At 51.0% G+C, this 24,040-nt stretch overlaps 1 protein-coding gene across 1 annotated transcript in view; it reads right to left on the bottom strand.

Moving 5' to 3' along the window:
• GLG1 (golgi glycoprotein 1) overlaps positions 1-24,040 on the bottom strand; it is a 123,078-nt gene that overhangs the window by 27,895 nt on the left and 71,143 nt on the right. Inside the window, exons 5-10 of the mRNA XM_054389496.1 lie at positions 23,127-23,330; positions 22,464-22,535; positions 19,078-19,261; positions 14,331-14,545; positions 9,306-9,427; positions 8,363-8,464 (exon numbers count right to left, since the gene is read on the bottom strand). Coding sequence (XP_054245471.1) covers positions 8,363-8,464; positions 9,306-9,427; positions 14,331-14,545; positions 19,078-19,261; positions 22,464-22,535; positions 23,127-23,330 — 899 coding nt within the window. The remainder of the gene's footprint in view (positions 1-8,362; positions 8,465-9,305; positions 9,428-14,330; positions 14,546-19,077; positions 19,262-22,463; positions 22,536-23,126; positions 23,331-24,040) is intronic.

Raw genomic sequence — 24,040 nt, 5'->3', positions numbered from 1 at the left:
TTCACCCCAGCCTGCAAACACAGAGGGATCACTACAGCTTCACCCCAGCCTGCAAACACAGAGGGATCACTACAGCTTCACCCCAGCCTGCAAACAGAGAGGGATCACTACAGCTTCACCCCAGCCTGCAAACAGAGAGGGATCACTACAGCTTCACCCCAGCCTGCAAACACAGAGGGATCACTACAGCTTCACCCCAGCCTGCAAACAGAGAGGGATCACTACAGCTTCACCCCAGCCTGCAAACAGAGAGGGATCACTACAGCTTCACCCCAACCTGCAAACACAGAGGGATCACTACAGCTTCACCCCAACCTGCAAACACAGAGGGCATCACTACAGCTTCACCCCAACCTGCAAACAGAGAGGGATCACTACAGCTTCACCCCAGCCTGCAAACACAGAGGGATCACTCCAGCTTCACCCCAGCCTGCAAACAGAGAGGGATCACTACAGCTTCACCCCAGCCTGCAAACAGAGAGGGATCACTACAGCTTCACCCCAGCCTGCAAACACAGAGGGATCACTACAGCTTCACCCCAGCCTGCAAACACAGAGGGATCACTACAGCTTCACCCCAACCTGCAAACAGAGAGGGATCACTACAGCTTCACCCCAGCCTGCAAACACAGAGGGATCACTACAGCTTCACCCCAGCCTGCAAACACAGAGGGATCACTACAGCTTCACCCCAGCCTGCAAACACAGAGGGATCACTACAGCTTCACCCCAACCTGCAAACACAGAGGGATCACTACAGCTTCACCCCAACCTGCAAACAGAGAGGGATCACTACAGCTTCACCCCAGCCTGCAAACAGAGAGGGATCACTACAGCTTCACCCCAGCCTGCAAACACAGAGGGATCACTACAGCTTCACCCCAACCTGCAAACAGAGAGGGATCACTACAGCTTCACCCCAGCCTGCAAACACAGAGGGATCACTACAGCTTCACCCCAACCTGCAAACAGAGGCATCACTACAGCTTCACCCCAACCTGCAAACAGAGAGGGATCACTACAGCTTCACCCCAGCCTGCAAACACAGAGGGATCACTACAGCTTCACCCCAACCTGCAAACACAGAGGGATCACTACAGCTTCACCCCAGCCTGCAAACAGAGAGGGATCACTACAGCTTCACCCCAGCCTGCAAACACAGAGGGATCACTACAGCTTCACCCCAGCCTGCAAACACAGAGGGATCACTACAGCTTCACCCCAGCCTGCAAACACAGAGGGATCACTACAGCTTCACCCCAGCCTGCAAACAGAGAGGGATCACTACAGCTTCACCCCAACCTGCAAACAGAGAGGGATCACTACAGCTTCACCCCAGCCTGCAAACAGAGAGGGATCACTACAGCTTCACCCCAGCCTGCAAACACAGAGGGATCACTACAGCTTCACCCCAACCTGCAAACAGAGAGGGATCACTACAGCTTCACCCCAACCTGCAAACAGAGAGGGATCACTACAGCTTCACCCCAGCCTGCAAACAGAGAGGGATCACTACAGCTTCACCCCAACCTGCAAACAGAGAGGGATCACTACAGCTTCACCCCAACCTGCAAACAGAGAGGGATCACTACAGCTTCACCCCAGCCTGCAAACACAGAGGGCATCACTACAGCTTCACCCCAGCCTGCAAACAGAGAGGGATCACTACAGCTTCACCCCAGCCTGCAAACAGAGAGGGATCACTACAGCTTCACCCCAACCTGCAAACACAGAGGGATCACTACAGCTTCACCCCAACCTGCAAACACAGAGGGATCACTACAGCTTCACCCCAACCTGCAAACAGAGAGGGATCACTACAGCTTCACCCCAACCTGCAAACAGAGAGGGATCACTACAGCTTCACCCCAACCTGCAAACACAGAGGGATCACTACAGCTTCACCCCAACCTGCAAACACAGAGGGATCACTACAGCTTCACCCCAGCCTGCAAACACAGAGGGATCACTACAGCTTCACCCCAACCTGCAAACAGAGAGGCATCACTACAGCTTCACCCCAGCCTGCAAACAGAGAGGGATCACTACAGCTTCACCCCAGCCTGCAAACAGAGAGGGATCACTACAGCTTCACCCCAGCCTGCAAACAGAGAGGGATCACTACAGCTTCACCCCAGCCTGCAAACACAGAGGGATCACTACAGCTTCACCCCAACCTGCAAACAGAGAGGGATCACTACAGCTTCACCCCAACCTGCAAACAGAGAGGGATCACTACAGCTTCACCCCAGCCTGCAAACACAGAGGGATCACTACAGCTTCACCCCAACCTGCAAACACAGAGGGATCACTACAGCTTCACCCCAACCTGCAAACAGAGAGGCATCACTACAGCTTCACCCCAACCTGCAAACAGAGAGGGATCACTACAGCTTCACCCCAACCTGCAAACACAGAGGGATCACTACAGCTTCACCCCAACCTGCAAACACAGAGGGATCACTACAGCTTCACCCCAGCCTGCAAACACAGAGGGATCACTACAGCTTCACCCCAGCCTGCAAACAGAGAGGGATCACTACAGCTTCACCCCAGCCTGCAAACAGAGAGGGATCACTACAGCTTCACCCCAACCTGCAAACACAGAGGGATCACTACAGCTTCACCCCAACCTGCAAACACAGAGGGATCACTACAGCTTCACCCCAACCTGCAAACAGAGAGGGATCACTACAGCTTCACCCCAACCTGCAAACAGAGAGGGATCACTACAGCTTCACCCCAACCTGCAAACACAGAGGGATCACTACAGCTTCACCCCAACCTGCAAACACAGAGGGATCACTACAGCTTCACCCCAGCCTGCAAACAGAGAGGGATCACTACAGCTTCACCCCAGCCTGCAAACAGAGAGGGATCACTACAGCTTCACCCCAGCCTGCAAACAGAGAGGGATCACTACAGCTTCACCCCAACCTGCAAACAGAGAGGGATCACTACAGCTTCACCCCAACCTGCAAACACAGAGGGATCACTACAGCTTCACCCCAACCTGCAAACAGAGAGGGATCACTACAGCTTCACCCCAGCCTGCAAACAGAGAGGGATCACTACAGCTTCACCCCAGCCTGCAAACAGAGAGGGATCACTACAGCTTCACCCCAACCTGCAAACAGAGAGGGATCACTACAGCTTCACCCCAACCTGCAAACACAGAGGGATCACTACAGCTTCACCCCAGCCTGCAAACAGAGAGGCATCACTACAGCTTCACCCCAACCTGCAAACAGAGAGGGATCACTACAGCTTCACCCCAACCTGCAAACACAGAGGGATCACTACAGCTTCACCCCAACCTGCAAACACAGAGGGATCACTACAGCTTCACCCCAACCTGCAAACACAGAGGGATCACTACAGCTTCACCCCAGCCTGCAAACACAGAGGGATCACTACAGCTTCACCCCAGCCTGCAAACAGAGAGGGATCACTACAGCTTCACCCCAGCCTGCAAACACAGAGGGATCACTACAGCTTCACCCCAACCTGCAAACACAGAGGGATCACTACAGCTTCACCCCAGCCTGCAAACAGAGAGGGATCACTACAGCTTCACCCCAGCCTGCAAACAGAGAGGGATCACTACAGCTTCACCCCAGCCTGCAAACAGAGAGGGATCACTACAGCTTCACCCCAGCCTGCAAACAGAGAGGGATCACTACAGCTTCACCCCAGCCTGCAAACAGAGAGGGATCACTACAGCTTCACCCCAACCTGCAAACACAGAGGGATCACTACAGCTTCACCCCAACCTGCAAACACAGAGGGATCACTACAGCTTCACCCCAACCTGCAAACACAGAGGGCATCACTACAGCTTCACCCCGACCTGCAAACACAGAGGGATCACTACAGCTTCACCCCAGCCTGCAAACAGAGAGGGATCACTACAGCTTCACCCCAGCCTGCAAACAGAGAGGCATCACTACAGCTTCACCCCAGCCTGCAAACACAGAGGGATCACTACAGCTTCACCCCAACCTGCAAACACCCAGGGCATCACTACAGCTTCACCCCGACCTGCAAACAGAGAGGGATCACTACAGCTTCACCCCAGCCTGCAAACAGAGAGGGATCACTACAGCTTCACCCCAACCTGCAAACAGAGAGGAATCACTACAGCTTCACCCCAACCTGCAAACAGAGAGGGATCACTACAGCTTCACCCCAGCCTGCAAACAGAGAGGGATCACTACAGCTTCACCCCAACCTGCAAACACAGAGGGATCACTACAGCTTCACCCCAACCTGCAAACAGAGAGGAATCACTACAGCTTCACCCCAGCCTGCAAACAGAGAGGGATCACTACAGCTTCACCCCAGCCTGCAAACAGAGAGGCATCACTACAGCTTCACCCCAGCCTGCAAACAGAGAGGGATCACTACAGCTTCACCCCAGCCTGCAAACAGAGAGGGATCACTACAGCTTCACCCCAGCCTGCAAACAGAGAGGGATCACTACAGCTTCACCCCAGCCTGCAAACAGAGAGGGATCACTACAGCTTCACCCCAACCTGCAAACACAGAGGGATCACTACAGCTTCACCCCAACCTGCAAACACAGAGGGATCACTACAGCTTCACCCCAGCCTGCAAACACAGAGGGATCACTACAGCTTCACCCCAGCCTGCAAACAGAGAGGGATCACTACAGCTTCACCCCAACCTGCAAACACAGAGGGATCACTACAGCTTCACCCCAACCTGCAAACACAGAGGGATCACTACAGCTTCACCCCAGCCTGCAAACACAGAGGGATCACTACAGCTTCACCCCAGCCTGCAAACAGAGAGGCATCACTACAGCTTCACCCCAACCTGCAAACACAGAGGGATCACTACAGCTTCACCCAAACCTGCAGACACAGAGGGATCACTACAGCTTCACCCCAACCTGCAAACAGAGAGGGATCACTACAGCTTCACCCCAACCTGCAAACAGAGAGGGATCACTACAGCTTCACCCCAACCTGCAAACAGAGAGGGATCACTACAGCTTCACCCCAGCCTGCAAACAGAGAGGGATCACTACAGCTTCACCCCAACCTGCAAACACAGAGGGATCACTACAGCTTCACCCCAACCTGCAAACACAGAGGGATCACTACAGCTTCACCCCAACCTGCAAACACAGAGGGATCACTACAGCTTCACCCCAACCTGCAAACACAGAGGGATCACTACAGCTTCACCCCAACCTGCAAACACAGAGGGATCACTACAGCTTCACCCCAACCTGCAAACACAGAGGGATCACTACAGCTTCACCCCAACCTGCAAACACAGAGGGATCACTACAGCTTCACCCCAACCTGCAAACAAGAGGGATCACTACAGCTTCACCCCAACCTGCAAACACAGAGGGATCACTACAGCTTCACCCCAACCTGCAAACACAGAGGGATCACTACAGCTTCACCCCAACCTGCAAACAGAGAGGGATCACTACAGCTTCACCCCAACCTGCAAACACAGAAGGCATCACTACAGCTTCACCCAAACCTGCAGACACAGAAGGCATCACTACAGCTTCACCCAAACCTGCAGACACAGAAGGCATCACCAACACTTCATTCAAACCTTTAAGGTTTTTCAGTCACAAGTGCTTCTGTGGCCAAAGCCCTCCCCTCCGGGTCTCACACATCACCACATCACTCAGCAGCAGTGTCTGCCCAACCAAACCAACAGGTGGCCAAATGCCTGTCACTCAGTTTGGAATCACTTCCCTCATCTTACAAAAACCTACTGAAGAGCTTTAATTACAAATTCAATCTTCAGCACTTCCTGAAGTGCCTCCCACTCTCATCTGCAGCCAAATGCTGACATGGGAGCAAAGAAATCACCTCCCTGATGTCCTAAGGCAGCAGAAAGGCAGGGACACACCACATTTGGCTTGTGTAATCACTGAATCATCAGAGAATGGCTTAGGTTGGAAGGGACCTCAGAGATCATCTCCTCCAAGCCCCCTGCCACGGGCAGGGACACCTCCTGTTAGAGCAGGTTGCTCTAAGGCCCCATCCAACCTGGCTTTAAATACTTCCTGGCCTGGAGCCTCCACAACTTCTCTAGGCAAGCTGTTCCAGTGCCTCACCACCTTCATGGGGAAGAATTTTCCTAATGAATCTTTTGGGGTCAGGATGTTGCAAGTACTCAGCCTTCCTTCATCTCAAGTTCGGCTCAAGCAAGGAGTTACGTGCTGGAGACGTGGCACATGCAGGGGAACCAGCAAGGAAGGGAAATAGGAAGAGGAGCTAAAAATGTTTGCCTAGGGCCACAAAGATGATCCAAGGGCTGGAGCACCTCTGCTATGAGGACAGGTTGAGGGAGCTGGGGCTGTTCAGAGGGGAAGACTCCAGGGGGAACTTAGAGCTGCCTTCTAATACCTGAAGGGATCCTGCAGGAAGGCTGCAAAGGGACTCTTCATGAGAGTGTCTAGAGACAGGCCAAGGGGGAATGGTTTGAAGCTGAGGGAGAGCAGGGTTAGAGTGGAGCTGAGGAAGAAGTTCTTCAGCAGGAGGGTGGTGAGACTCTGGAAAAGGTCACCCAGGGAGATTGTGGATGCCTCCTCCCTGGAGGTGTCCAAGACCAGGCTGGATGAGGCCTTGAGCAACCAAGGGAGGTTGGAGTGGATGACTTCTGAGATCCCTTCCAACCTGAGCCATTCTAGGATTCTATTCTTGTCTTGCTATGCAAACAGTTATGGAGACGACTAAACAAACAGCCACAAAGCCCTAAACTCTCTGGTCCATTAAGCCCTGTGCAATTTACAAGTAGAGGGTTCACAGAGCATGTCAGCTCTTAACTACTGGCCCTGCTGCCTGCTGACCCAGCCATGACTCAGATCTCCTTCAGGTTCTGTCTGAATGCCCTTGGCAGTAATCTCAGTCTGTGACGTCTTCCTTCCCTGTGGTCACTGACAACAACCATCCCACTTCTGGCACTAACCCCATTTGATGTACTCCACGTCCTCACCTCTCCATCTTCTTCTGAATTAAAACCCAACACTTCTTCTTTCCTCACTGGCAATGCTTATCAAATTTAGACTCTCCTCATCTTAAACCCAGACAGACAGGGGGGCTCTGTGTGTACTGAGAACAAAGCACTGCCACCTTTGGGTGAGGAAGTTGGAAAAGCAGCTCTCCAGGGGGAATCAGATCTGCCCTGCAGGCTGTCATCACACCTAGAGAACCTGAGGAGAGGCAGAAATGGAAGCAGGGAGCTCCTCACACTGTGGCTCTTTGTTAGACTTGGAAGCTTGCTTTTCTTAACTAATATTGTAGCACTCAGAGCAGCTAAAACTGGCTTCCAGCTGCACAGAACATGACCTCCAACTTCTCCTGGTTTGAGCTAGACCAGAACTAATTCTGGTCAGGGATTTGACTTCCCAGCTCAGCCTCTGCTCTGTGAGGCACTTATCTGAAGTTCAGGGCAGGTTTGCACAGCCAGGGGCTGCTCCTAGCAGTGAGAAGCTGATGGGGAGAGTTCCTGCCAAGGGTTAGGATGCAGATGGCTCTGCCTTGGACTTTCTCCTCTGCAGACCAAGGGCACTGCTACATCTTGTTCCCCATGCTGGGGTGCAGGAAGTCAGAGGTGGCACCTGTGGGGAGGAGTGGACAGGACAGGTGCCCTTCAACTGACCAACAAGGGATTGCATCTCATAGATGGCATCTTCAGGAGAAAGCTGAGGGATCACCAGGGTTCAACCTCTTCTTCACTGGCCAGTATCCAAGGAGGACAGTCCTGATCTGTGTGTTCAGAGATCCAGCTGCAGAATCCAGCTGCTGAATCCTGTTCCCATCTGCTGTTGAGTCCAGTCTGGGACTTCCTGAGGGTTCACAGCCAGCACCAGTGGTGACAATGGTGATGTCACTGCCACCAGGGGTTGGGTTCCATATTGGCTTGTATCTATTTCATTTTGGTTTTTTTTTTTTTCTATCCTAGCTAGTTCAGTTTCTCTCCCAACCCATCAGTCTCCCTCCCTTATTCCCTTTCTCTTCCCTTTGGGAAGGCAGAGGGACTTCAAAGGCACTCATCCAGCGGCCAGCCCTGCCCTGACCCTTGGCACAACTTCAGTATGGCCACTGAGAATGCTTTCCATTAAAGCTGTATTGAATTTTAGAGCACAAACCTGAGATGCTTTTAAGGGCTGCATCATTTCTCAGCAAGCACCTGATTCAAGTGGCCATCACACTGACTTTCCTAAGCAGCTTTTGCCCTACAGGCCAGGCCAGCTTTGAAGTCCTCTTGACACAAGCATGGGCTATTCTGTTTTACAAGGAAGCACTAATGCAGAGAAACACTAAAGGGAAGCATCAAATGAAACTTAAATCTTGGCACTCACTTCCAATCACGAGATATAAAATACTGGAGCTCCAGGAGTCTATGCTCACAGTCCTCTACCATCTTCTCAGTGTACAAATGCTCCATCAGGCAAGACAGAATCCTGCAAACAGAAGGAAAAAAAGAGTGAGGTGAGGGACTGTCAGAATCGTGCTGAGGTTCCTCCTAACAGGAGGGGTTGCCATAGCTGTGGCTCACTGGAAAGCTCAGCAAGATGTTCAAAGTGAAGATGTGGTTGAGGCCCCATCCCTGGAAACATTCAAGATGAGACTTGATATGGCCCTGGGCAGCCTGATCTAGTTGGAGGTGTCCCTGCTGCCTGCAGGGGGGTTGGACAAGGTGATCTTTGAGGGTCCTTTCCAATCCAATCCAATCTGTGAAAGATCTTTCCCTTCCTTCAGAGAGATGACATCTAAACCAGCAACTCCCTCCAACTCCATTGCTTTACTTAGCAGCACAGGACAAAACCATAAGGAATATTTTATATAAAATCTGGCTCAAGAAAATCTACATGAGACCTCATGATAAAGGAGACATTGTGAAGATAATGGAGGTCACACAAGAAGAGCAGGCTGAGGGAGGTTCTTCTTCCCCCTCTACTCTGCCTTACTGAGGCCACATCTGGAGTTCTGGGCTCAGTTCTGGGCTCTCAAGCTCAAGGGAGACAAGGAACTACTGGAGAGAGTCCAGCAGAGGCTACAAAGCTGCTGAGCGGCCTGAAGCATCTCTGTGAGGAGGAAAGGCTGAGAGCCCTGGGGCTGGTGAGCCTGGGGAAGAGCAGCCTGAGAGGGGCTGGTGCCAGCTTTAGCTCCATCCACCACGAACTGCTACGTTCGGAGCCTGTCGTTCTGGATGGGTTTTTAATTATCTATTCAGGTCAACCAGAGAAGCAGAATGGAAGCCTCCAGAGAAGGAGAAGCCTGTGGCAGGCCAGAGGCACCTACATGGGGTCTCCTGAGCGGATGTGCTTGCAGGCAGTCTGGATGACCGACTCGCAGGCCTCGTTCAGCGCCCGGTCGATGCGGTAATCCGCGCCAGGGTCCGTTTCCTGGATCAGGGTTTGAAGCTGCAAGAAAGAAATTGTGGAGAGGACAACAAATTAGAGCAATGACAATTGAGAGCACCCACAGCTTGTCAGAATGGCAATGCCAGGCAGGAGCTCTGCTCTGCTCTGCAGGTGCTTATTTCAAGCGTTTGTGCTGCCAGCGCAGTTACCGGACGCTGCTGAACCCTCACAGAGCCACAGCATGGGGAGACTTGGAAGGGCCCTCTGGAGATCATCCAGTCTGACCCCTCTGGCCAAAACAGGATCAGAGAATCATAGAATGGTCCAGGCCAGAAGGGACCTCCAAAGCTCATGCAGTCCAACCCCTCTGCAGTCAGCAGGGACATCCCCAACTAGATCAGGCTGCCCAGGGCCTCGTCGAGCCTCACCCTGAGTATCTCCAGGGATGGGACCTCAACCACCTCCCTGGGCAACCTGTGCCAGTGTTCCACCACCCTCATGGTGCAGAACTTGTTCTTCACATCCAATCTAAATCTGCTCTGCTCTAGTTTGAAGCCATTGCCCCTGGTCCTGTCACTGCAGACCTTTGGAACAGTCTCTCTCCATCCTTGTTGTAGCTCCCTTCAGGTACTGGAAGGCTGCTATCAGGTCTCCCTGGAGCCTCCTCTTCTCCAGGATGAACAACCCAGAGCCCAGGCCACAGAGGAACACATCTAGGCAGGTCCTCAAAGTCCCCAGAGAAGGAGGCTCCACAACCTCTCTGGGCAGCCTGCTCCAGGGCACCAGCACCCTCACAACAAAGAAGTTTCTCCTCGTGTTGAGGTGGAGCTTTCCTGTGTGAAGTGGCTAGCTGGGACCCTCATACATCAATTGATAACAGGGAACTGCCAAGATTTGAATACTGTATCTTTGATCCATCCTCCTTGCCTTAGGATGATGATATCAAACATGCAAATCTGTCACAGTTAACATCAATCCCATCTACTGTTCTAAATTGAAATCCAAACCAAGGTTTAAAGACCAGCTGCCTGACTACAAACAGAGATTAAAATTGTTTTTCACTTGCCTGGAGAGGACACAAAAGTTTCACTGAAATACAGAATCACACAACTGCTGAGCTTGGAAGAGACCTTGGAGATCATCAAGTCCAGCCACTCACCCAGAGCTCACAGTGCCACCACTACTGCCAAGCCACCACCACTAAACCACCTCCCTCGGCACCACATCCACACAGCTTTTAAACACCTTCAGGAACGGTGACTCCACCACCTCCTTAGGCAGCCTGGGCCAGGGCCTAAGAACCCTTTCTGGGAAGAAATTTTTGACTGAACCCCCTCTGCTAGAATTGAGGCCATTTCCTCAAAGGTGTGAGGGTGCTGGAGGCCTGGAGCAGGCTGCCCAGAGAGGTTGTGGAGTCTCCTCCTCTGCAGAGCTTCCAACCCCCCCTGGCCATTGTGCTCCTGGGCAAGCTGCTGTGGGTGCCCCTGCTCTAGCAGTAGGGTTGGACTGGATGATCTCCAGAGGTCCCTTCCAACCCTCACCATGCTGAGGTTCTGTGATTCTGAACCAGCACTCAGCCCAAGATCTCCACGTCCCACATCATTTCCTACCAAGCTGTGAATACCTAGAGGCTGCCAAAGGGCAGACTGAGATCATAATCTGTCAGTGAAAGATCTTTAGCTGACAAATCTGAAGCAGAAGAAAAAAAAAGGGAGAGTTTGCTTAGAAGGCAACTGCTCAGCAACATCAAACAGTTTACCCTGTTAACATCTTGACACTTCCTTAATGATTTTAGCTGCTGGCCCCCAGCCCATCTAAATCAAAAGCATAGTTACAATCTTATTCTCCATCTTCACCTAAACACCATCCTGGAGCCTTTCAGGGGCAAAGCCTCCAACATCACAGAGAAGAAAAAAACAGCATCAGAGAATTGGAGCAAAGACAAACTAGAATAACTTATCCACCAGAGCCCAGAGTGCCTGGGAAGAACGCAGGATTTGCCACAGCTTGCTCTTGGCCAAAGTCAATTGGAGAAGGATCTAGGGGACACAGGCAGCTGGGAGCATGCTGTCTGGTAGGGCACAAGCTGTTGATTCAGAGATTCACCAGAAAATAATACTAAAAATAAAAATGAAACATTTCATACTGAAGAGGGCTGGGGTTTTGTGCTGAGAGAGTTGGGGTTGTTGAGGCTGGAGAAGAGAAGGCTCTAGGGAGACCTGCTGGTGGCTTTTCAGTGCTTAAAGTGTCTTCTAAGAAAGCTGGGGACAGACTTTGGAGCAGGGCCTGCTGTGACAAGGACAAGGGGTGATGGTTTGAACTGAAAGAGGGAGATTGAGAGTGGAGAAAAGGGAGAAATGTTGGACACTGAAGGTGAGGAGAGCCTGGCCCAGGTTGTGCAGAGAGGTGGGAGATGCCCCATGGCTGTAATAACTCCAGGTCAGGTTGTTTGGGGCTGAGAGCAACCTGCTGTAGTTGCAGATGCCCCTGCTGCCTGCAGGAAGGTTGGACTGGGTGAGCTTTACAGATCTCTTTCAACCCAAACCATTCCATGATTCTATAGGACTCTGAGAGTCATCAAACAGAAGCCTGTAGAGGTTCCAGTTCACAACAGGGAGCTGCACCTTCATCAGCAAGAGAAATGAGAAATGATAATGTCCTCTGCAAACTTTGCTAAGAGTCAGTCAAAGGGGAAGAACAAGGTTGTGCTGGTACCAATTGATGTAGAGCTCTACACATGTAGGATCAGTGGAACTCCTCCCTCAAAGACAAAGGGAGTTAAATAAAAGCTCAAACCTGGCACCTTCTTACATGTGCAGGTTCAAGGCACCCACAGCATCATGTGGGCAGGACTCAGTTCAGGTAAGTATTTGTGTTGGGCTGTCAAAGAATCATGGAATGGTTTGGAAGGGTTGGAAAGGACCCTTAAAGGTCATCCAGTCCAACTGCCCTGAAGTGAGCAGGGACATCTATATAATAGCACCATGCCAGACCTCAGAACCACAAAAAGGTTTGGGTTGGAAGGGAACTTAAAGATCATCCAATTCCAACCCCCCTGCCATGGGCAGGGACACCTCCCATCAATCCAGGTTGCTCAAGACTTCATCCAACATGGCTTTGAATACCTCCAGGGAGGGGGCAGCTACAACCTCCCTAGGCAACCTGTGCCAGTGTCTCCCTACCCTCACAGCCAAGAATTTCTTCCTAGTCTCCAGTCTCCATCTCCCCTCTTCTATCTTCAATTCATTACAAGCTTCAATCCACTACAAGCCTCTGTCAAAAGTCCCTCCCCAGCTCTCCTGTAGCTCCTTCAGGTACTGGCAGGCTTCTTTAAAGTCTCTCCAGAGCCTTCTCTTCTCCAGGCTGAACAGCTCCAACGCTCCCAGCCTGTCCCCATAGGAGAGGTTCTCCAGCCCCTTGGAGAGCCATCTTTGTGGAGTCCTCTGGACCTGCTCCAACAGTTCCATGTCCCTCTTATGGTGGGGCCACCAGAACTGGATGCAGTAGCTTCAATATAAAAGAACTGGTTAAGAAACCACCAGCCCCCTGCAGATTTGTACAGACATTCTTCTTCTCCAAGTCTGAAATCTGAACAACTTCTGGTGGTCCTCCCTGCCTTGACTTCTGACTTGTTCTGAAGGTACACTTCATGATCTGGAAGTTACTCCTGAGCTGAACTTGACCTTCCAGCAAATTTGCATAGAATCAAGTTCTGAGGCAGCAAATTCGATTTCACACTGAAGCAGGAAAGAAGGATTTGGCTTTTCACACAAACGTGGCAAAGCTCAAGTCCTGCACTGCAGCTCCCTGCAGAAATGACTCAAACTCTACAGCTGCTGCACCACTACACCTGGTGCTGCTGCAGAAAGAAGCTGCAGCACGACAACAGCCTGTGCCTGACAAGAAATTAACAAATATTTCTTTATCTTTGAGAACAGACAGGCACCAGAGACACTTTGGACTCAGACTTTAAGCTGCCTTCAGGTTGGAAAGGGACTCTAGTGGTTGTGTGAGCTGCAGGAGGTAAAGTGCCACTTCTCCCCCCCATTTCCTGCAGCAGCTCTAACTCTCTCCTCAGCCTTTTTTGGGCACTGATGTCACTTTTCCTGCCTCATCAGTCATTAAAATCAGGTATTCATAGATTCACAGAATGGTTTAGATTGGACCTTAAAGATCACTGAGTTCCAACCCCCCTGACACAGGCAGGGACACCTCCCACCAGCCCAGGTTGCTCAAGGCCTCATCCAGCCTGGCCTTGAACACTTCCAGGGAGGGGGCATCCAGTTTTTGAGGGGAAAAAAAACAACACAACAACCATTAGTGATATGCTGCTTGATACCAAGTTACACCTCCAACCCAGCACCACAGAATACATCCAATTGGAAGAGACCTCCAAGCTCATCCAGTCCAACCCTTGACCCAGCACTGAAAGGTCACCACTAAACCATGTCCCTAAGCACCAGCTCCACAGGCTGCCTGAATGTCCCCAGGGATCGTGACTCCAGGACTGCCCTGGGCAGAACATTCCAATGTTTGAGAACCCTTTCAGTGAAGAAATATTTCCTAACACCCAGCCTGAACCTCCCCTGGTTCAGGTGCAGCCTGAAACCATCTCCTCTGCTCCTGTCGCTTGGCACCAAGGAGCAGAGGCTGCCCCCTGCTCACCCCAACCTCCCTTCAGGGAGCTGTAGAGAGCAACGAGGGCTCCCCTCAGCCTCCTCTTCTCCAGCCTGAACACCCCCAGCTCCTCAGATGCTCCTCACAAGCCATGTGCCTCAGACCCTTCACCATGCCTCGCTGCCCTTCTCTGGAGAGGCTCCAGACAGATGACAAGGACCCAACTGCCTCCAGCGCTCGCTGGTGGCCAGCAGGGTCTCCGTCTGAAGGCCCAAACATCGCCAAATCATGGCTGCTGCCAAGCAGCAGGCCAGCAGGAGAGGGTGAGGACAGAAGAGGATCTTACTGCCTGCTGACAGTTGAGGCCCACGTTGCCCTTCTCGCCCCGCACCACCTTCATCAGGCAGTGCAGGGTGCGGCCCTTGCGGTGCAGGCCGGAGCAGTGGTGCTCGATCTCGCCGCGGCAGCTCAGGATGATCTCGGGGCTCAGGGAGAAGTCCTCCATCAGCATGCGTCGGTAATCCAGCATCTCCCCCTGGCACTCGCTGCTCACCTGCCGGCCTGGGCAGAGGGGAAGAGGATCCAGGGTTAGGCACACAATCAGGTACGACTGTTCAGCTTGGAAAAGCCCTCCAGGACCGCTGAGTCCAACCCACCACGAAACCAGAGGGTCGTAGAACTGTTCGGGTTGGAAAAGACCTCCAAGGTCAAGTCCAGCCAGCAACCCAACCCCACCGTGGCCATCCAACCATGGCCACAACTTTCCACACACCTTTCTTGAACACTTCCAGGCATGGGGACTCCACCACCTCCCTGGGCAACCTGTGCCAGTCCCTGACCATTCTTGCAGCAAAGAAATTTTTCCTCATCTCAAACCTAAACCTCTCCAACATAATTTCAGGCCATTTCCTCTCCTTCTATCACCCAAGAACCAGAGAGAAGAGACCAAACCCAGCTCACTGCAACCTCCTCTCAGGGAGCTGTAGAGAGCAGTGAGGTCTCCCCTCAGCCTCCTCTTCTCCAGACTAAGCTTATCTTTCCTCTTCAGTGTGCCAGAGTCCTTAGGGCTATGAGGATGATGAAGGCACTGGAGCACCTCTCTTACCAGGAAAGACTGAGGGACCTGGAGCTGTTTAGTCTGGAGAAGAGAAGGCTGAGAGGGGATCTTAACCAATGTCTACAAATACCTGAAGGGTGGCTGGCAGGAGGATGGAGCCAGTCTCTTTCTTGAACACCTCCAGGGATGGGGACTTCACCACCTCCCCGGGTAGCCTGTTCAAAACTTTGACCACTCCAGCAGCAAAGAAATTAATGCTCAGCAGAGCCCTTCATGCAATCACTGAATGGTTTGGTGTGAAAGGAACCTGCAAAGCTCATCTAATCCAACCCTCCTGCAGCCAGTAGGGAGGGCCACAAGGATGGTCAGAGGGCTAAAGTGCCTCTGCCATGGAGACAGGCTGGGAGAGTTGGGGCTGTTCAGCCTGGAGAAGAGAAAGCTCCAGGGAGACCTTAGAGCTGCATTTCAATATCTGAAGGGGATCTACAGGAAGGCTAGGGAGGGACTGTTTAGAAGGGCTTGGATAGGACAAGGACAATGGTTTGAAACTGGAGCAGGGGAGATTTAGGATGGACATCAGGAGAAAGTTCTGCACAATGAGGGTGGTGAAATGCTGGAACAGGTTGCCCAGGGATGTGGTTGAGGTCCCATCCCTGAAGACATTCAAGATCAGTGTGGCCCTGGGCAGCCTGCTCTAGCTGGAGGTGCCCCTGCTGACTGTAGAGGGGTTGGACAAGATGACTTTTGAGGCTCCATTTCAACCCACTGCAGTCTGTGAAGCTGTGAACCCCAGTTACAGCACGTTGCTCAGAGTCCCCTATAACCTGACCTGGAATGGTTTCAGGGGTGAAGCATCTACCACCTCTGGGGAACCCTTCTTGATCTATGCTATCATTATGCAGGAAGAACAGGGTTGAGGCCAAGGCCCTGGACCACATCAGATCACAACAAGCATGTAAAAGCAGATGTGCTGCTGGGGATTAAAGCAGTTGTTGTGGTAGCTCTGGGCCTGTGAAACAACCATTCAGTGGCTTCATGCATAGCTTTGCCAAAAGGATTCCTGAAGAATCTTATTTTGGACTGCACATCACAGGAGTTGCTTTGGAAGAACAGCTGCCAACAGCAGCTCTGCACTTGTGTAGCCCAGATCAGGTTTCCCCTGTCTGCACAAGGGGTCCTTTTTCCACTGCAGAGAGAAAATTCATCTCTGCTAATTCACCAGCTCGATGTGGAACTGGAGGAGGAATTTATCAGGACAGCAGCTTGAAGATTTGCTCTGAGGAAAAGGTTTTCTAGAGCTTAGGAAGTCAAAGCCCAGAACAGAAGATGTCACCCAGAGAGTGTCCACCAAGCCAAGCAGCTGCACAGAATCTGAGCTCTAACACAGCCTTACATCTGCTAGAAGCTTTCAGTGAATCACAGAATGGGATTGGGTTGAAAGGGACTTTCAAAGCCATCTAAGTCCAACCTTGCTGCAGTGAGCAGGGACAACTAGATGAGGTTGTGAAAAGCCTTGTCCAGCCTGACCTGGAGTGGTTCCAAGTCCCTGTGTGGGCAGTTTGGGTTTGGATTTTTTTTTTTTTTTTAACCAAAATGAGGATGTTGGCCTTTTTTTGCTCTGCTCTCCCCTTAGCCCCACCACAATCTATTCAGATGTGTCCATGCAATGGGAGGTCCTACACCCCAGCTGGGGCTTCCAGGTATTAAAATACAGACACATGGGGACCTGTGGAATAATTGTGGGCTGTGCTTGATGCATGAGCCACATGCTGCAGAACCTGTTCCACCACAAAAGTGGAATAGCTGAAGAACAGTTTTCTGTATGTAATTCAGGAAAGCCTTTGCCCTGCTGCAGGGAGAAGGGAAAAAAAAAATACAAAATCAAAGAAATCCCACAACTTTACCAGAACACATCATTTCCACATCAATCAGAAGCAAGGAGTTCTCCAAATTCCCAAACACACAGCTTCCTGATGGCTTTAGGGCAGCCTTTCCTTCCCGGGCCAGGAGCCCTGCTGCTGAATCAGGAAGCATCCAGCTGCATGCCAAGGGGAAAAGAAAAAGTTCTCCAGTCCTAGAGAGCTGGAATGTGTCCAGAGAAGAGCCAGGAGGATGAGCAAAGGGCTGGAGTTCCTCTCCTATGAGGACAGACTGGGAGAGTTGGGGCTGTTCAGTTTGGAGAAGAAGAAGAAGAGAAGGCTCGAGGAGACCTTCTTGTGGCCTTCCAGTATCTAAAGGGGGCTACAAGAAAGCTGGGGAGGGACTTTTTAGGGTGTCAGATATGATAGGGCTGGGGGGAAATGGATCCAAGCTAGAGGAAGGGAGATTTAGATTAGACATTAGGAAGAAATTCTTCCCCATGAGGGTGGTGAGACACTGCAACAGGTAGCCCAAGGAGGTGGTGGAAGTCTCATGCCTGGAGCTTTTTAAGGCCAGACTGGATGTGGCTCTGGGCAACCTGACCTAGTGTGAAGTGTCCATGTCAGGGGGACTGGGACTGGATGATCCTTGAGGTCCCTTCCAACCCTGACAATTCTGTGATGATACAATATGGTGCTGGTTTATAGGTCATGGCAATGTCACAGAGAATCTACAGCATGGTCCTTTAATGCCTTTAGGACAGCCACTACTGCTAGGAGATGCCAGCTTAGACATAAAGAACATTCTCATCCCTATGTATGAAAAACTAGGTAAGTCAGAGCAAATAAAGCCTTTACCCAATCTACTGAACAGCAGGGAAAGAAAATCAACTACCAGAAGCACAGAACCAAGTGAGTGGCTTTCCCCGAGTGATGATAACCAATTTGCCTAGTCTGTGTTTTAATCAAGTAGGATGTTTGAGGCTTGCTACACAAAGGAGGGAAAAAAAAAAAACGCTGCTTGGATTCACAGTGAATAGAAGGATCTGCAATTATACATCAGCCATCCATGTGGGATTTGCTGCCTTGCAGTTTAAATTTCTTGTCTACACACCAGGAGTGAGCATCAGGGGTTTGCTCAGCTATTCTGATCTTCCAAACAACAGTGCTGAAGCATTATGCTGGGGAAACTTGCCTCTGATCCATGGCTTGGAGAAGGTTACTCAGAGGAGGAGGTTATCAAAATGTGTTGGAGCTGAAGGTAAGAAAGTTACTCTGAAAGAGGCTATCAAAACCTGTTAGAGCTGAAGGTGAGAAGACTACTTGGAGAAAGAGGCTATCAAAATGTGTTGGAGCTGAAGGGGAGAAGGTTACTCTGAAAGGGGCTATCAAAATGTGTTGGAGCTGAAGGTGAGAAGGTTACTCAGAGGAAGAGGCTATCAAAATGTGTTGGAGCTGAAGGGGAGAAGGTTACTCTGAAAGAGGCTATCAAAACCTGTTGGAGCTGAAGGTGAGAAGGTTGCTTGGAGAAAGAGGCTATCAAAATGTGTTGGAGCTGAAGGGGAGAAGGTTGCTTGGAGAAAGAGGCTATCAAAATGTGTTGGAGCTGAAGGGGAGAAGGTTGCTTGGAGAAAGAGGCTATCAAAATGTGTTGGAGCTGAAGGGGAGAAGGTTACTCTGAAAGAGGCTATCAAAATGTGTTGGAGCTGAAGGGGAGAAGGTTACTCTGAAAGAGGCTATCAAAATGTGTTGGAGCTGAAGGGGAGAAGGTTGCTTGGAGAAAGAGGCTATCAAAATGTGTTGGAGCTGAAGGGGAGAAGGTTGCTTGGAGAAAGAGGCTATCAAAATGTGTTGGAGCTGAAGGGGAGAAGGTTACTCTGAAAGAGGCTATCAAAATGTGTTGGAGCTGAAGGGGAGAAGGTTACTCTGAAAGAGGCTATCAAAATGTGTTGGAGCTGAAGGGGAGAAGGTTACTCTGAAAGAGGCTATCAAAATGTGTTGGAGCTGAAGGGGAGAAGGCTACTCGGAGGAAGCAGCTCTCAAAACACATTGGAGCCGAAGGTGAGAAGGTTACTCAGAGGAAGAGGCTATCAAAACACACTGAAGCTGAAGGTTCAGGAGAAGCCTTTAAAAGTGAGGTCCCTCAAGCCAGCCATGCCTTTCCTCAATGCCCTTACCTCTGTGCACAGCAGACTCCAGGCACATCAGGAGGTAGGAGAGCCTGGCCTCCCGGGAGCGGGGCAGGTTCTCCACGTTGCAGCGGTACTTCTTCAGGTCGCTCTTGCACGACTTGGCCAGCGAGTAGCTGACTTTGTAGTCCTGGGCAATCAGCTTCTGGCGAGTTGTCAGTGCATCACGACACTGCAGGAGACACAGTGGGGTGCGGAATGAGCTTCAGCAGGCTGGGGGCACTGAGCTAGACCTGCTGCTAGGGTTTCAAGTTGTCTTTCAAAGGATCACACAAACGCCTGGTTGGAAAAGACCTTCAGTTCATCAAGTCCAGCCATAACCTAACACCTCCCTGCACACAACTCAGACCATGTCTCTAAGCTTCTCATCCAGACATCTTTTAAACACCTCCAGGGTTGGTGACTCCTCCACCTCCCTGGCCAGCCTGGGCCAGTGCCCAGTCACCCTTCTGGTGAAGAAATTTTACCTAATAGCCAACCTAAACCTCCCCTGCTGCCACTTGAGGAGTAGGATAGAATGGGTTGGAAGGGACCTTTACAGGACAAATCCTTCTGCAGTCAGCAGGGACATCTGCAACTACAGCAGATTGCTCACAGCCCCAGACAACCTGACCTGCAATGGTTCCAGCCATGGGGCATCTCCCACCTCTCTAGGCAACCTGGACCAGGCTCTCCCTACCCCCAGTGTCAAATATTTCCTCCTTCTCTCCACCCTCAGTCTCCCTCTTTCAGTTCAAACCATCAACCCTTGGCCTGTCACAACAGGCCCTGCTCAAAAGTCTGCCTCAGCTTTCTAGAGACCCCTTTAAGTACAGAAGGCCACCAGAAGGTCTCCCTGAAGCCTTCTTTTCTCCAGGTTGAAGAAGCCCAACTCTCTCAGCCTGGCCTCAGAGCAGAGGGCTTCCAGCCCTCCCAGCCTTGCTGTAGCTTTCTCTGAACATCCTCCAACAGGTCCCTGTCTCTGCTGTGCTGAGACAACTGATGCTTTCAAATCCATGTGGTTCAAGCTGGACTGCAGTCAAATTTCATTTATCTCGTAGAAACCACACAGTTAACAATGCAGACCAAGGTCAACAGATCAAGGGTTTGAGAGGCAGCAGCTCTCTGCAGAGCACTCCTTAAAACTGCACATTCATCCAGCTTGCTGTGACTCATTCTGGCTAACCAGGATTAGTTGCTGACATTTATCCCAGCTGTGTTACATGCTCACCCCATGCCCTCCAGAAACAATTTTTTTTCCCCAATGCTGTGTTCTCTGGATCTCTTCTGCAACGTGCTGAGCAGATGAAAGCAGAAAAAGCAGCCTGGCCAGGGGAATTTTGAGCCATTTTTCCTCAACTGGTGGAGCTCACCAGGATGAGCTGTGGCCAAACTGGAACTCAGCAGCTGCAAGAACAACCCTCTAAACTCCAGGCAAAGAAAGGGTCTATAAAACACTGCTATGCTTCAGAGCTTTTGGGTTCAATTAGATGAAAATTAAATCTGAGAGCTGCAGATAATTCAGAATAGCTCAGGGAAATTTGGCCATTCTCAGCCTGTTTGAAAGGAAGGAAAACTGGGAGGGTGGTGGTGGGTGGGGAGACCAGGGAGTAATCTTAGCAAAAGGACCAGAGAAGCCCTGTAAGCCCTCTCCCCTTCTTTCCCATCAGGGGTTTGACTCATATAATCATAAGAAAAAGACTTTTGAGATCATGGAGCCCAACTCTTAACCCAGCACTGCCAGGTCACCCCTAGACCATGGCCCTCAGCTCCACATCTCCATGGCTTTTCAGTCCTTCCAGGGATGGGGACTCCAACACTGCACTGGACAGCCTGGGCCAGGCCTTGACAGCTCTTTCAGGGAAGAAAATGTTCCTCAGAGCCAACCTAAACCTCCCCTGGTGCAACTTGAGGCTGTCTCCTCTCATTGTGGTGCCTGTTCCTTTGGAGAAGAGACCAACCCCACCTCATTGCAGCCTCCTTTCAGGGAGTTATAGAGAGCAATGAGGTCTCTCCTCAGCCTCCTTTTCTCCAGGCTAATCAGCCTCAGGTCTCTCAGCTGCTCCTCACAGGACTTGTGCTTTACAACCCTCACCAGTTTCTCCCAGGTCATCATCTACAGCTCTGTCTGACCTCTCTCACATTCATATCTCAGAGCATGGAAGAGACCCTTCAAACCCACCCTGCCCCATCCCTGTACAACTAAACCCAGGCTAAGCAAACCCAAGCAACCCCTTTCAGTGCTGTGCTTATACAAAAGGAAGCTTTGTTTCAAGCCTTCAGGGATCACTCCCTCAGTTTGGAATTTAATTGGAACTAAGCTTTTTGGATACCTAATGCATTTAAGGGAGAGAAAATGAGTCCCATACCTCCAGGCCGCTGCACCAGGTTCCTTCAGCAGAGCTTTTCTGAGGAGGGTTTTTAACTCCACACAATCCCAAACACTACAGTGCTGCTTCTGAAATGACTGAAGGCCTTGCTGCCTTCCCAAAACACAGCTCCTCCAATCCAAACTTTCCAGGACTGGCTTCCCAGAACAACTACTTTTTTTTCCCCTTGTTGTTAAAAACCACATCTTGAGGAAGAACACCAGGAAAATGTTGTAGGAGCTGGTCTCTTCTGCCAAGCAACAAGCAACAGGATGAGAGGAAATTACCTCAATTTGTGCCAGGGGAGGATTAGGTTGGAGATGCAGAAAAATTTCTTTGCTGCCAGAGTGGTCAGAGATCAGAACAGGTTGCCCAAGGAAGTGGTAGAGTCCCCATGCCTGGAGGTGTTCAAGAAATGTGTAGCTATGGCACTGTGGGACAAGGTTTGATGGCCATGGTGGGGTTGGGTTGCTGGTTGGACTTGATCTTGGAAGTCTTTTCCAACCCAAACAATTCTACAATTCCCTGGTTGGATTCAACAATCCTGGAGGTCTTTCCCAACCTTAATGATTCTATGCCAGTAACTGATCAGTGCAGAATCTGCTGCTTCAGACTCAGACACTCAAAGCCCTGAAAACAGAAGGTGAACCACAGGCAGCTGTTTTGGTTCTCCTTAGCACCTTATGCCAGCACTTATCCAAAGCTTCCCCCAGCATGGTACCACTTCCACTTTCAACACTCCATCACAACACTACCACTTGAGCTCCACATCTCCCTTCCCACATTACTCACCTAAACACTTGGATTTAGCTCAATCTTTTAACTTGAAAGGTTGGAACTCAAGCACAATGAATTCAAACCATCAACACCCAGCTGATATCAAAGCAAAAAAGCAGTTGGCTACATCTGACCAGGTCGGTCATGGAGCTGCCTCAATGCTAGAAAGAGGAACCCAGCCTGGACTGATGAATGACTTGATGGTTTCTGCACGAAGGATTTGTCTGCCTAAGCCAGACAGATACCTACCTTTTCACTCATTGATTCTTCAAACTTGTGATTAAAGAGGCACTTGTAGACTCGGCCTTCCCCTGCTTGAGTCTGTGAAAGAGTAACATTTGCCATTAAAGATAAGACTTGTAATGCTTAATGAGCAGGCTACACCCAAAGAGACTGATTTGGAACTAGGAATATATTTCTGGTTAATATTCCTAACGTCAGTCAGAGTTTCTAGACTAAGCAAAACCTTCTACATTTTATTGCCTTCAAAATCTGCTTGTTTCCACCACCCTTTCAGTGAGAAGACGCTCAGCTGACGCAAGCTAAGTCAGACTGAACAATGCAGCTTCCAGGAGTGCTGTGAGCAAAACCAGACCACCCTCACCCTGTGCTCACTGCTGCAGGGGGGAGCAGTCACCTACCTCTCCCAGCTGGAGTCATTTCCCTCCCTGTCACACCAGCTCTGATGTCCATTAAACCACTTCTGCCGGTTGAGTTCATTAACCCACCAGGAGAGGCTCGTTTGGTGTGGAGGGGTGAACATAACACCAGATTTATTGCAGAATGACAGCTACAAGGTGCCTGTTGTCAGTATTTCATGAGCTTGCTACGGTTCCATGATTCCAGTCCTTTTTCAGTGTGGTTTTTGGGGTTTTTATTTTAGGGGAGAGAAGGCAAGAGGGAAGTACTCACATTTTCACAAAACCGCTCTCTGTCGTCCCGGCAGGCGAAGTAGAGATGCCTGTCCAGGTGGAAATCGTCTGAAGAGAGTTCAGCTACACGAAGAATGGCTTTCTTACACTGATCAGAGACCTGGATTCGAGGATCTGTCTCCTCAGCTTCTTTCACCAGGCCTTTTTCCAGGCATGCCACCACCTCTCCTTGCGAGTGGGCATCCTGCGTGAGAAGAGCGAGACACCATCTGTAACCAAACACTTGCAGCATCCCGGCATGGTGAGGGCTGGAAGAGACACCTCTGGGGATCATCCAGCCCAACCCTCCTGCAGGAGCACCCACAACAGCTTGCCCAAGATTGAGTGCCCAAGATCAAGTCCAAGCAGCTTTGGAATCTCTCCAGAGGAGACTCCACAACCTCTCTGGGCAGCCTGCTCCAGGCTTCCTGCACCCTCACACCGAACAGCTTTCTCCACATCTTCACGTGGAACGTCCTGGGTTCCTGTTTGTGCCCATTACCCCTTGGCCTGTCCCTGGGCACCACTGAGCAGAGTCTGGCCCCAGCCTCTTGCCCCCCACCCTTCAGCTCTTGCTGAGCATTGCTCAGATGCCCTCTGGGGCTGCTCATCTCCAGGCACAACAGCCCCAGGGCTCTCAGCTTTTCCTCCTTACAGAGATGCTCCAAGGCCCCTCAGCAGCTTTGTAGCCTCCACTGGACCCTCTTCAGTAGTCCCCTGTCCCTGGACTCCTGATGTGGCCTCACCAGAGGAGGTTCACCTAAGCAGATCACACAGGAACATGTCCAGGTGGGGTTGAAGATCTCCAGTGACAGAGACTCCACCACCTCTCTGGGCAGCCTGTTCCAGTGCTCTGCCACCCTCACCGTAAAGAAGTTCCTTCTCATGTTTAGATGGAACTTCCTATGTTCATGC

The sequence above is a fragment of the Indicator indicator genome, chromosome 19, assembly GCF_027791375.1.
Source record: "Indicator indicator isolate 239-I01 chromosome 19, UM_Iind_1.1, whole genome shotgun sequence".
NCBI classification, from domain to species: domain Eukaryota; kingdom Metazoa; phylum Chordata; class Aves; order Piciformes; family Indicatoridae; genus Indicator; species Indicator indicator.
This window is presented reverse-complemented; position numbering and strand designations above follow the sequence as displayed.